General features: G+C 35.7%; 1 protein-coding gene across 1 annotated transcript; it reads right to left on the bottom strand.

Annotated features, from left to right (window-relative positions):
- Positions 1 to 1976: 1976 nt before the first annotated feature.
- On the bottom strand, positions 1977 to 6578 carry LOC142549267 (uncharacterized). Its single transcript, XM_075658116.1, has 8 exons — positions 6182 to 6578; positions 5229 to 5368; positions 4925 to 5024; positions 4720 to 4818; positions 4145 to 4492; positions 3455 to 3547; positions 3169 to 3375; positions 1977 to 2653 (listed from the first exon to the last, which is right to left on the bottom strand). The coding sequence occupies exons 1-8, from the start codon at positions 6485 to 6487 to the stop codon at positions 2387 to 2389; spliced, it is 1560 nt and encodes a 519-aa protein (XP_075514231.1). The 5' UTR covers positions 6488 to 6578; the 3' UTR covers positions 1977 to 2386.
- Between the last annotated feature and the right edge of the window lie 7956 nt (positions 6579 to 14534).

Here is a 14534-nt window from a genome sequence, read left to right as displayed (position 1 = left end):
ATTCATCTTAAAGACACCACTGTCTTGGTACTTTTTGTTTATAAATACGCCATTTTTGGTTAGGACAAACTTGTCCAATTCAAACACAAGCCTAAAACCGGTCTTACTCAATAGAGATTCAGATACTCAATTCTTACGGATGTCTAGCAGTTGCAATACATTCTTGAGAATTATTTTTTGTCAGAAGTCGTCTTAAGCATCACTTTTCCAAGTCCTATGACATCAGAAGTTGTAGAGTTTGCCACAAATAGTTACTTTCACTGATGGGAGTGTATGATGAAAACATCTTTTTCGGCACAAAAATGGCTAGTGGTGCCGGTATTTATCCCTTCTCTTGGATTGTCTACCAAGTTGGTTTAAACACAACGGATTTGGTACATACTTTTCTTCGACGTTGGCTTGTCTTTGTTTTTTTTTTTATTTCTCTCTTTGGAAGACGACAATCATTGACCATATGGTTCGGTTTGCCACAGTTGTAGCAATCTCTTTTGAATTTATTAGCCTTATCTTGTTTCTTGTCATTGTAGGGGTCATTACTCTTGTGACTAGTGCTTGATTCTGTTAGACTAGCTTTGATTCGGGCTCCATTACTTTTGTGTATGTCTTGGCTTTCGTATTTCAGTTGTCTTCCTCAATTTGAAGTCTCACGATCAGGTCATCGAGTTTTAACACCTTGTGCTTGTGTTTCAGATATTTCTTGAAGTTTTTTCACAGAGGCGACAATTTTTCAATGATTGATGCAATGTGGAAAAATTCATTAACTTCCATTCATTCATTCAGCATGTCAAGAAGAATAATTTGAATTTCTTGCATCTGACTCATTATTGTTTTGTTATCAATCATCTTGAAGTTCAGAAACTTTCCAACAACGAACTTTGTAATACACGTGTTCGATGTCTTGTATTTCTTTTTCAAAGAGTCCCACAATTTTTTGACAGTCTTGATAGAATAATAAACATTGTACAGTGTGACATCGGGCCCTTCAGTAAGTAATTCCTGCAGAGAAAATCATTGTGATTCCAAGCATCAATAGCAATTCTTCGTTGGATGTCAGTATCGCTTTCTGTGACAACAAGGGGATCCTCCTTCAGGAATCGAGACAGACTTAGTGTGGTGAGATAGAAGAGTATTTTCTGCTACCACATTTGAAGTCAGCACTAGAAAATTTGGACAGCTTTTCACCGTGAGCGGGAGAAGTAGCCAATGGACCGAATGACACAAGGTCGACATGTCCAGAATGTATAAAAATTTTGTCTTCGATTGTTATTCGTCCTGATTTCTTATTCCGGAACAAAGCAGCAACACAATATTGTAAAGTCTAGGCAAAGATGAATTATTTATCTACAAGACAAAATTGCACGTATAACAGTGTTTTAGGGTGATTACAATCATCCCTAACATCCAACAACTTCGAATCGAGAGAGTGCAGCACAACAATCTCTTGATATCAGCGAACAGTAATATACAGAAGCTTTCAAATATATGTACGAATGGGAAAAAAATTGATCATTTGTGGCGTATTCACCGGTTGCGGAAAGGAACACAACCTTCATTATACGAACGCAACCTTTTGTGATAAGTCAAGGGACACAATGTTTGGTTCAAATATGTGCAAACTTTCAGACATAATTTTCGAAGAATAATAAACAATAATACATATTATTTTTTCCAAATAAATTTTGTCTAAAAAGTATATTACAACCAAGAGATCTCACCTCGCCGGCCGCATGTATTTATTTCATAGAGACTCATCCTATTAGCATCTTATCTCTTTCAAAAACTTTCGTGTTCTTAATGACCCAATCTCATAATTCAAACTTGGAATTAACAAAGAAGAGAATCTAAGGCTTCAAACGTGGAACAACTTCATATCTCATTTCGTTCAATATTCCAACATATATATATATATATATATATATATATATATATATATATATATATATATATATGTTTGGCACAGTTGTATATATATATATATTGTACCATGCAAGATCGATGAACACAACTGTGCCAAACACGTCAGAATACGAATGCATGACACTACCGCAAATGACTCATCAATTGAAGTCCTCTAATCCTACTAAAGTTGAGTTCGATCATAATATAGATGGAGTTGGCAATATTTACAAATGAAAAAATCACTCTCAAATCTTCAACTAACACAGTTTTATGAAGAAATTGAAAAAAATTTGCCCCAAAAATTTTACACTACGGCTAAAAGGGAACAATGAGACTTTTACGAAGGTGAGACGACAAATTTACCATCGCTCTCCTCCTCCGGGTTCATAGTAACTTGGATAGAAGAAATCTTGCCAAGAATGAATGTCTATGAATCAATGCCAGGAGTCAAATTGTCACAGCTGAGCAATTGAAAAAAAAAACATGCTCAGAGTCCAGGAATAGATTCGAGATTGTATTTATGAGAAGATGAACTTTCGTCCTCTCGGCCATCCTGCATCTGTGGCTCTTTTATGACATCCAACGCATGTAGATATGCATAAGAGGTGTTTCGACTTGCTGAAGGGCCTCCTGGATTACTGATTTTGCTCGCAAGGAAGCGGCGAACCAGGCCTCTAAGAAACGGAGCCATAGTATCTGGTTCATGTTCTAAGTAATACATGATTCCACCCATGCATGCACAGAACAAAGCGACCTAGAATATTTGAAAATAAAAATTAGTTCAGGGATAGAATAATAACACTTTTATATTTGGACTTGAACAATTCATAAGTGTGCTTATATTATTATTGATTAGCCCTTCACACCATTGCTTGATTATTCTGGTGGTGAAAAAGAAGAGGTTACCAAACCATAAAGTAGTTTCTCCACACTTTCGCAGTCTTTTGTTAATAGTCGAGAACGATTATACCATTCCTTGTGCCTGGGATTCAACTACTTCGGTAAAATTGGACTAGAATTTAAGGGGCTCTCTTGTATGATTGAGAAGAGGGAATTTTGGAAAAAAAGGAAACTTTTCTAGGACAAGAAAATGGAATAAAGATGCTTGATTCTGGACATTGGGCTTATCAAGCAGAGGGAATAAGCAAGTTTTCAGAAAATCAGACATTTTATAACCTAAATATGCTCGAATGCTTTTCAATAAAAAATACTGTAAAGCATTGGTAGAATTCCCCAATTAAGTTGACGAGATCAAAGAGTCTTTTGTACCTCGGCATTTTTTATATCTGGAAGCAAATGGCGATTCACTAAGATATACCATAAAGATTCTCCAGCTCGAGGAAGAACATACAAGGCCAACTCTCCACGTCTAGCTTTCTTCTCCAACAGTACAGACAGGGCAGATATCCCCCCTGCAAGCCAATACAAGAGCTTGTGGTCCTTCAATGCCACTTTTCTGTGCATGCATATTACCCCCTTTTGTTTCCGGGATATGTTAATCAGTACAGTTATGATGACTGAATATGTATACAAATGCAGCAGCAGGAAAAAGTACCTGAAAGATGCCAACAAAAGCAGACAAGAATGTTGTAGAGCGCACAGCACCTTTAACAGCAAGCCAACAGGTACGAACTGGAGCATCCATGAACTTTGAAAAGAGACATTACATAGTTACCCACTAAGCAATTATGAGAACTCATTTGCATTGACTAGAACTTAGCTAGGAACACAGCTACATAACTTATAACACTGAAGGCAAAACCATCTAGTAAATCCCATTTTGGCAGTCTGTATGCTATACAGGAGATCAATCCCAATATTTTCGAAACTCGTTAAGATACACAACAATTAACAAAGATTCTTCTATTTGCTAATTCGATAAATGCATAATAGAGACACTACTTGAATATTTGCTTGGACAAAGAAATAATCAATATCTTCTACCAAAATGTACAAGGAAGAATAATAAAGGAGTACTCTTACACAACTATGCAATGATCATCGATGAAATAAAGATAATAAGCTCTCCACCATCTTCTAATTAAAAGCCTAGGTCAGGTAGTCTGGAATTATTATACTGAAAATGGGTATAGTTTATTTGATCCCCTCTTAACTTTTTGTAGAATGAATGAATCGATAAACACAAATTACTTGGTCCACCCTGTTAACATTTTTTTATAAAAAATGAGCATATAACAAAAACTACAAAGGCATGGTTTTTACCATTAATACTGAGAGGATGTACCTTTTGCATCCGCAGAACAACAAATGGCACAAATGTCAAAGAGAAATATAGAGGAAAAGTTTTCCTGAAGGTATCTCTTGCAGAATTTGCATTGTGAAATAAGCATGACTCAGTAATAGGGTGGATAACAGAGCAAGGAACAATATGAGGAAACTCCTCCAATTTCACAGTGCTAAATCCTCTTCTGTTGGACAAGTAAGTAGATAGTGAGGCAATATCTACTGGAGAACCTCTACAGCAATCCCTTACAGCTTTGTACACAGGTGCAGCAACTGGACCTGTTTTCTGAATGAAATCTTGATATGATTTTGGCAAGCTCTCAGGGCGCATAACAAAAGCGTACATAACCTGAAATGTGTTTATACTTAGAAAAATCGACAACAAAAGGAATGCATTAGAACAAGGAAATCAAAATTGAGTATCATCTGTAACAAGCATAGATAATTTCTAGTGCGATAATATGTTCTTCTAAGCTCTCATTATCAATACCAGAGATCTTTGACCCTAAAATAGAATATCGACAAAAAGGAAACAACAGTTAAAATTGAAACTTTCAGCAAGTGATAAGTCAATACCTGTGCACAGGCTATTGAAAAAAGCAGTGTGTCCCCGTGACTCCAATGGCTTCCCCAAAGGTGGAACTTGTTTTTGGATTTAGCAGAGTTATATGCACACTGGATAAGAAATCATATAATTGACGAAGTAAAAATATGCAAACTTGGTCATAGTACCTCTTACACTGGGAAAAACCTAGGAAAATGAAAGATTATATACTCATACCTGAGCGACCCTAGCCAAAAGATATAAGGAAAGTGTACGCCTCCGGCTTGAATCATCTAATGCTAAGATAGATAATCCTGAGACTGCACCTGCTAAAAATCTGCCCCATCATCCCCTTTAACAATGTCATACACACGGAAATGGATAAATCATACAATGAAAATCTATTTCAAAATAAAAAAAATGAAGGCTCAAACAAAGAGAGAATACCAAATCAAGAACTTTGAGATTATCTTCAAGGGCATAACATCATCAAGTACGTGCAGTCAAAAACCAAGTAAATGAGCGGCAATTGTTGACTTACGCATTCATCGGTGTCTCTTTCTTTCTAAGCTTTCTCAGCAAACACCTCAGAGCATGGTAGGAACCAGTGAATCCTCCAAAAAGCAAACCAACTCGGCATGCTTCCTCTCTTACTATAAGGTCTTTCTCAGATACAAGTTGCTGCAATCAAATAAATAGGTCGCCAAAATATTAAATAACCCCAACCAGTAAATAACAGAACTCTTCCATGTATATATCACACTTGACAAGTATATATCCTCTATCAAATAATCCCAACCAGTAAATAACAGAACTCTTCCATGTATACATCACACTTGACAAGTATATATCCTCTATCAAATCATGGAACAGCACACTCGTGCACATAAAGATTCCAACCAACAAAACCCAAAAAGTAGTGAAATATCCATATCGGTTTTTTGATTTCTTCCGACTCTGAATCTTATTGTTATAAAATTCCTCAATATCCATTGTAGATTCCAGAGTTTGTTTTCTGTCTAACTTTGATTTTGGACTGCTTCTTATAACATTCTCTTTGCATCGATTTCAACACCACCCGGTTAACAAGTTCATGCCGCGATACTCATTCTGCCATTGCCAGCAGCCAGAAGAACCCCAAACCTTTGCAAATTTCCCAGGTCTCGTTAAAACCCCTTAACCTAACCTTGCACACAATTCCCTGCCTAGCCCGTTTTACCCACAGTTTTTCAAAGCTATCATCATTATAGTCAAAGTAGGTAACCCAATCCAGTGATAGATACATATTTGTTGCTGAAAATGAATTATAGACTGCAACACTATTTTAGTCAAAAAGAATACGTCAATCCTGAAAAATATCAGTAATTAATGGCAAAGATCAAACTTTATTAAAATAAATCGAGCGATCACACTGAAAATATCTATCAAGTCATCATCTTTCTACAGAATCAAGGAACAACGATAAAAAAAAAACAAAGAAACGTATAGCTAAACCTTGAGATCCAGGAGAGATGAATATGACTTTATGCGAACCAGTTTAAACGCCCGAAGGAGAATCCCGATCCCCACTCGAATACCATACGATAACAGAAAACTCTGGCAGAGGTTTCCGACGGCATTGGCGACGCAAGACTCATCAGCGTGGTCGCACGGCGGGTGGAGTCCTCCCTGAGCTCCTATCTGCCGGCGTTGCAGCTCCTTTATCGCTTCCTTGAGCCGATCCTCTGCCTCACGAAGGCGCCGCTCCGCTGAGTCCTTTGCGGAATCTGAGTCTGGCGGCTGCGGCTGCGATGTGTGCATTTTACACGGATAGTTTAGTTTTCTTGCTTCTGCTTTTATTTATTAGTTTCCCGATTGGCTCAAACAAGGAGAACAGGGACGACTCTTTGTTAGGCTTAATTTTAATTTACACTGGTATAAGATTTATTGGTGCACAATTACCCATTTTGTACATCATGTATTTTTACAATTTATGTTGTACAATATTTTATAAGAATTCTTTTTCTTTTTTTTTTTTAAAAAAAATTGAGGTTTTGGAGTCGAATTCAAATCAAACTTTTCATTTATTTTTGTTTCAAGATTTTAGATGGATTACATCAACGACAATATGTATCAAATAATTTTATATATTAATTAGTGTTTATAAGCTAAAACCAAGACAACTAATCTAATAGATAGTTGACTTCTTCCATTAAATCGACATTAAAGCTTTAAAGATGTATTTTTAATACTGTATGAAAATTCTAAACTTTTTTTTTAATAACGATAGAACTCACAGTTATTGTCTTTCGGGAAATTTCAGACCAATGCAATTGTTTGTAAACTACGTTAATCAGAATATTTCTTATGCAACAGACACACTCAAAATATTATTGGTATGAAAATCAATCGTAGTTATTATCTTTCGGGAAATTTCAGACTAATACAGTATCTTGTGAACCACGTTAATTAAATACTTATGCAACAGCCACACTCAAAAAATTATTGTTATGAAAATCAAACACACTAGTGACTGTTTTACAAGGAATACTCTAAATCTTTTCTCACAAAATTTTTTTGTGAAACAGTCTCACGGGGGGTCAATTTTTTGAGATGAATATTCTATTTGGGTCATCTATGAAAAAGTATTATATTTTATGTTAAAAATATTACTTTTTGTTGTAAATATAAGAAAAATAGACATGTCTCACGAATAAATATGTACGAGATTGTCTCACAAAAAATTTACTAACATTTTCTAGAATTAGCAACACTTTGACTTGTTCTTAGATGATGTATATGTACCTGTACAGAAAGTCAGAAACCCGTCATTGCAAATTAGCCATTAAGAATTTTTTGGATTGTATTGTTTTATTAGCTATTGTTGGATGACAACAAAGAGTCCTAGCTAGTTAAATCGACTTCATGCTTTATCAGTTTTCCAGATAAATAGAAGTACGACTCCTTAGTTTAAATAAAACTCTGATAAGATTAGACATTATTTAATATAAATATATGGCTAGGTAAGTCACACAATTGTGCAGAGAACAAGAACAAGAAATAAAATAGTTTCAGAGTTTTTAAGTCTATTTCTCTCAAAATTCTCGTATATCGATTACGTTTCAAACATCAAGCATCGGAGAAAGGTTTCCACAAAATTTTGAGAAGATATTCCAGGTGTGATAAATAAATCTTCTCACAGAGTTATATCTTTAATTGATGGCTTCCAACAACGATTTCTTTCAAACCCAAATTCCAAAGCTTCTTGGAAAGAACTTTGAACATTGGAAGATTAGATGGAAGTACTATTTGGATACCAAGAGATCTTGGACATCATCAAAGAATGATTCACAAAACCAGATAATATAGAAACATTATCAAAGGACGACCAAAGCATCTTGCAAGAAAATCGGTAGAAAGATCGAAAAGCTTTATTGATAATCTTTCAATCTGTTGATTCAAATAATTTTGAAAAAATTTCGATAGCCAAGACAACAAAAAATGTGTGGTACACTCTTTTAAAATCCTACAAGGGTGTGGAGAAATTTCAAAAGATCCGCCTTCAAACCGTAAGAAGACAATTTGAACTTCTTCAAATGGAGAAAACAAAAACGATCTCTGATTTCTTTACAAGGATGCTAGAATTAGTCAAACAGATGAAAGCCAATGGCGTGAAGTTTAGTCCACAAATAGCTGAGAAAGTCCTCCGTTCTTTGACCATACAGTTCGAATACATCGTAACAGCCATAGAAGAATCCAAGGATATATCAATTATGTCAGATGACGAGTTCATGGGTTCTCTTTTGGCACATGAACAACGTCTGGAAGAAATATCTGAGAAGACAATTGAGGAAGCTTTACAAAGTCAGTTGACAATCGATAAAGCAAAATACTTCGAAGGACAACCAAGTTCCCATAGACAAGTCAATAAAAGGAACAACAATAAATCTGTCAAAAGAAAAGAGAGAAACAATGGTAAAGAGAAGGACAAATCTCATATTAAATGCTTCAAGTGTCAAAAATATGGTCACTACAAATCTCAATGCACAAAAAAAATTAATGGACAGGTGCAGAGAGATAATACCACAAAAGAAGTGAATTATTGTGATGAATCTGAAAAAACCATGTTATTCACATGTGATATTGCAGTGAAAGATCATAAGAATATTTGGTTTGTATAGACACAGGATGCAATAATCATATGTGTGGGAGACAAGAACTATTCATAAAACTGGATGAAATGGTTCAGTCAGAAGTAAAATTTGGGAAAAACACGAGGATTCATGTTTCAGGGAATGGAGAAATAAACATAATTACAAAAGATAGATCAAAGACATTAATCACATATGTATATTATGTTCCTGGTCTTCATCAGAATCTTTTCAGTACAAGACAGTTGTCCGAACGAAGCTATGCCATCAATATCAATGAAGGCAACTGAACTATACAAGACAAAACATATGGTTTGATAGCAAAGGTAAAAATGACTCTGAATCGACTTTTTCATTTTACTCTTAAATATGATATTTTCTGTTTTAGCACATCAGTTCAAGATCTATCATGGTTATGGCACTGGGGATTTGGGCACGTGAACTTCGTCAGTTTGAACGTTCTCAGTTGTAAAAAAATGGTGTATGGAATACCTCACATCACACCTCCGGAAAATATATGTAAGACCTGTGTTGTTGGAAAGAAGTGCCGCAATGAATTTCCTTCACGGCAGTCTTGGAGAGCCAGAAGCCGCCGGAGCTAGTGCACTCTGATCTTTGTGGTCCTTTTGAGGTTTCTTCAAACCAAGGATGTATGTACCTTATCACATTCATTGATGATTTCAGTAGAAATACTTGGATCTATTTTCTCAAAAATAAATCATAGACTCTTGATTTTTTTAAGCAATGTAAGTCTTATGTAGAAAGACAAAGTGGACTAAAAATTAAAACCACGCTGACATATCAAGGTTCTGAATATATGGTTGGAGACAAATTGTTAGACAAATCGGCATCAAGCATCAACTGACTACTAGATACACACCTCAACAAAATGGAGTTTTAGAAAGAGAAAATCACACTATTATGGGCATGGTTTGTTGTATGTTGCAAGCTAAACATATACCAAATCAATTTTGGGCAGAAGCAGTTGCATGTGCAACATACATACTGAATAGATGTCCAACGAAGACCCTCCAGTTGAAAACTCCATACGAGATTTGGAACGGAAGACCTCCTAGTGTTGCACAATTCGTGTGTTTGGATGTGTGACATATGCACACGTGCCTAAGAAGTTGAGAAAGAAACTTGATGCTAAAAGAGAGAAGTGCATATTTCTCGGCTACAGTGATGTGACTAAAGGCTATCGGTTGTATAACACCGTTACACAAAAGATAATTGTTAGTCGAGATGTCACGTTTGATGAAAATGATGAATGGAAATGGAGCATTGAAGAAGAAAATAATTTTAAATTTGTGTTAGTTGACAAGAAATCTTCTCAGAGTGATGTTGCATCTGACACACATAATGATGAATCAAATGAACAACCTATCACATTGACAGTACCTGATCGCCCACAGCGAGAAAAAATCTTACCAGCACGACTACGAGATTGCATCATATATAACGAAAATGATGCCTCTATTGATGAAATTATTAGCTTTCCCCTTTTTGCAGGCTGCGATCCAACAAATTATGCTGAATCGTCAAGTACCGAAAATTGGATTCAAGCAATGGACAAGGAGATGCATGCAATTCAGAGAAATGGTACTTGGGAACTAACAAGTCTTCCAAAAAGAAAGAAGCCTATTGGTGTGAAGTGGGTATATAAAACTAAAAACAGGCCAACTGGAGAAATTGACAAGTACAATGCTCGATTAGTAGCCAAAAGGTACAAATAAAAACCATGGATAGACTATTTTGAAGTATTTGCACCAGTTGCTCGACTAGACACTGCTAAAATGATCATATCTTTAGCAGCTCAACATCAATGGGCAATTTATTAAATGGATGTCCAGTTTGCATTTCTCAACGACATACTTAAAGAAGAAGTATATGTGAATCAACTTGACGGATATGTCAAGAAAGGAAAAGCCCCTAGAGCTTGGTATGCAATAATCAACACATATTTCATGCAACAAAACTTTAGCAAATGTCCTTCTGAGCATACACTATATATCAAGGTTGGGAAAGACAATAAAATATTAATTGTCTGCTTATATGTCGACGATCTTATCTTCATCGGAGATAGTCAAGAGATGATTGCAAACTTCAGGAAGGTTTTGATAAAAGAGTTTGAGATGATAGGTACGGGTTTAATGTCTTATTTTCTTGGCATTGAAGTTGCACAATCAGAGAGAAGAATATTTATCTCTCAGAAAACGTATGCTAAAGACATTCTTAACAGATTCAGAATGTCTAATTGTAAACCCATCCGCAATCCAATGGAAGAAAGACTGAAATTGACCAAGGAAGGTACCGGTGAACTAGTAAATTCATCATATTACAAGATATTGGTTTGAAGTCTACGTTACTTGACTTCAACAAGACCATACATTGTGTACAGTGTGGGAATCATAAGTAGGTATATGGAGAATCCAAAGCAATCTCATTTACAGGCAGCAAAGAGAATTTTGAGATATATAAAGGGGACTACGGATGATGGAGTACTCTACTCTATGTTTGATAATTTTCATCTCGTGGGATATACTGAGAGTGATTGGGGTGGTGACACTGAACAACGGAAGAGTACTTCCGCCTATGCTTTTCAATTAGGATCTGGATTTTTTTGTTTGTCATCAAAGAAGCAACAAATGGTTGCTTTTTCGACAGCAAAAGCTGAATACATAGCAGCAACAAAACACAAACAATTAGATTGAGACAAATGCTTGCCGATTTACACCATAAGCAAGAGCACCCAACTACTATCAAATGTGATAGCAAGTTAGCAATAGCCTTGGCCAAAAATTCAGTTTTTCATGGAAGAAGAAAACATATTGAAATCAAGTATCACTACATCAGAGATTTGGTGAACAAAGAGGAGATAACACTTTAGTTTTGTAGGACCGAAGAACAAGTTGCTGACATTTTCACAAAACCATTGAAATACGAGATTTTCTCCAGCTGCAAGAAGATGCTCGGTGTGATGAAGTCTGATGAACTTGATTTGAGGGAGACTGTTGGATGACAACAAAGAGTCCTAGCTAGTTAAATCAATTTAATGCTTTATTAGTTTCCCAGATAAATGGGAGTAGGACTCTCTAGTTTAAATAAAACTCTGATAAGATTAGAAATTATTTAATATAAATATATGGCTAGGTAAGTCACACAATTGTGCAGAGAACAAGAACAAGAAATAAAATAGTTTCAGAATTCTTAAGTCTATTTCTCTCAAAATTCTCTTGTATCGATTATGCTTCCAACATCTCTACCTTATATTTTTGTGTTTATGTTACCTTTTCTTTTATAAATATTACAACTAGATATTTTTTATGTACATCGTATAAGTGTCGGACCTGAGTTAATCGATAAAAATTATAGTATAAATAACACGAGTTCTAGAAATAAAATATAGACAAAACATATCATTCAAAACATTATGTGATAAAAAATATTAATAAAGTCAAGATCATCCAAAGAAAATGTAAGGTCCAAAAATAAGATGACGTAATTCAACAGTATGCAAATCTAGAGAAATGAAAAATAACAAATTAAATGATTTTAATTGCATAAATTAATTATGTTAAATATGTTTATATGGTTAGGAGGTAGTTCTCTACTTGGATGCATAAAACTGTATTTTTAAAGGTTATTCGACATGCGATCGAGGAACGAAAACCGATGGCTGAAAAGGGGAATATATTTTATGAAATAATTGTTTTAATTTTTTAAAATAAGGTTGATGATATATGATATTTTTGAGAATAAGGAATTGTTGAAGTGATTTTATACGCCGAGTCGTAATTTTTAACGGTATTCCATTTTCGACTAAAATATCAATTTTTCGAAAACTCAGCTAATACTTTCACGAACTTTCCTAAATGAAATATTTTAAATATGCACTAATGGGCTTAATGGGCCTATTAAACCATGTTAATGAGCCTAGACTTCTACACATGATTTAATTAAAATAAATTAGCATAAACCCTTTCCCCATTCCACAAAGCTCATGCACCTTCCCCTCAAATCAGAAGGACTCTCCCCTCCCCCAAAACAAAACACACACACACACACGCATGAATTTCTTCAAGGAAAGCATCGGTTTTCAAAGGGTTTTCAGCCTAGGAGTTCTACGTCGTCGTCCTTTGCATCGTCAATTTGTTTTCGAGCGTAATTTACGCAAAGGCACGCCTTAACTTTTTTCAAACATCTTTCACATCATAATATGTATATTTGATTAACTTTGCATGAAAAATATGTTGCACAAGTTGTATTTTCGTTTTATTGAATATACATGCATATAACTTGTGTTTGGATGATATGAAACTCTTCCTAATGATGCATAAAGGGGCTGCCATGGTATGGTAACATGGCGGGAAGTTTTTCCAACACAATAAGGGTCCATAAGTGCCAAATCAAAGGCTGCACACGTTAAGAACAAGGCTTGAACGAAAATTATTTCATGTTGGGCACTAGGGTTCGGTTAAAGGGAAAACCAGCGCACAGCTCGATCAAGGCTTGACCAGGGCTGAGGTTGGACATGGTTGAGTGTGAGGAGGAGTCCTAGCGTGGGATTCAAGCACAACGGCTAGGGAAGAGACCAAGTGAGTTAGGACTCTTCCCAAACCAACCGAGATAGCAGATGTGCGCATGAGGGTTGCGGCTTGGCCAGGGGGTCCAGGATAGGTCTGACAGGGCCCTGAGAGGGTCAAGAGTGTGAGGGATCGGTGGTGGCTCGAGGGTAGGAGTCCTAACCGAGTTACGAAGAGTCCTAGGTTATCTAGCTATGGTCGTGCGGCTTGTTGAATCATGCAGGGGGCTGCAGCGGGCTAGTTCGAGTCCAGAGGGTTCCTAGGTGGGCTGGTCAAAGGCTGGCTCAGGGTGGCTCGAAGAAATCGCAAGGTGGCTCGAGGGTTCACGTTAGGGTTCGAATTCTTGATTTAAAAGCTTAAGACTTGAACCGTGGGTCCACCGGGGGGGAAGGGGGCTCATGGCTCACAAGGGTAATTTAAGCAATAAAAAGTCTATATTTAAAATTTGATAATTTAATAATAAAGTTTGAATTAATTCGGGAATTAAACGCTCTACTTAATATATATAAAATAAATAGAAAGCCTCGAATTTAAGCTAAATAAAAATATCAGAAATTTAAATTAAGCTTAAATAATTATTTGGGATGATCTAGAGTTAACGAATGTAAGAAAAAGTCAAAATCGAGGAATTTTATGTCTAAGGGTAAAACGATCATTTTACACCTGAAAAATAGTAGACGTCCTGGCAGTTCCCTGAATGCTGTAAAATATGTTAGCACGTTTATCTTAAATGTTTATGGAAATTTATGATGAACCGTACATGCTAAAAGATATGTTGCATGCTTGATTTAAAAGAAAAATGATTTATGCATGCTTTAATTTTTATAAATTGATGAAAATATGAAAAATTGAAGGAAGTGAAGTAATTGTGACTATGATACAATGATTATGATAATACGATGATATGTAAGGCCAATGCTCAGTTGACGGGTGAGAGTGTCGCTGATGTCCCTGCCGCCCAGTACCGTGGTTATTCGTAGATGGATCCATCGACCTTCAACTAATACGAAAGTCACAATTAACGATCTGAATTCAGCGAAAAAAGAAAACATTTACATATATAATGAAAAGGAAATGTATATGATGAAAGGAAAAATGTTTAAGTTTATGTATGCTCATGAAAAGTTATTT

The sequence above is a fragment of the Primulina tabacum genome, chromosome 6 (genome assembly GCF_025594145.1).
Source record: "Primulina tabacum isolate GXHZ01 chromosome 6, ASM2559414v2, whole genome shotgun sequence".
Lineage (NCBI taxonomy): Eukaryota > Viridiplantae > Streptophyta > Magnoliopsida > Lamiales > Gesneriaceae > Primulina > Primulina tabacum.
Note: the sequence above shows the minus strand (reverse complement) of the source record. Positions and strands in the feature narration are given on the sequence as shown.

Coding starts and splice junctions, on each gene's coding strand:
- LOC142549267 (XM_075658116.1), bottom strand. CDS start 6,487: ATGCACACATCGCAGCCGCAGCCGCCAGACTCAGATTCCGCAAAGGAC. Junction 5,369..6,181: donor CATCTCTCCTGGATCTCAAG/GTTTAGCTATAC, acceptor ATTTGATTGCAG/CAACTTGTATCTGAGAAAGA. Junction 4,819..4,924: donor TTTTGGCTAGGGTCGCTCAG/GTATGAGTATAT, acceptor TTTCTTATCCAG/TGTGCATATAACTCTGCTAA.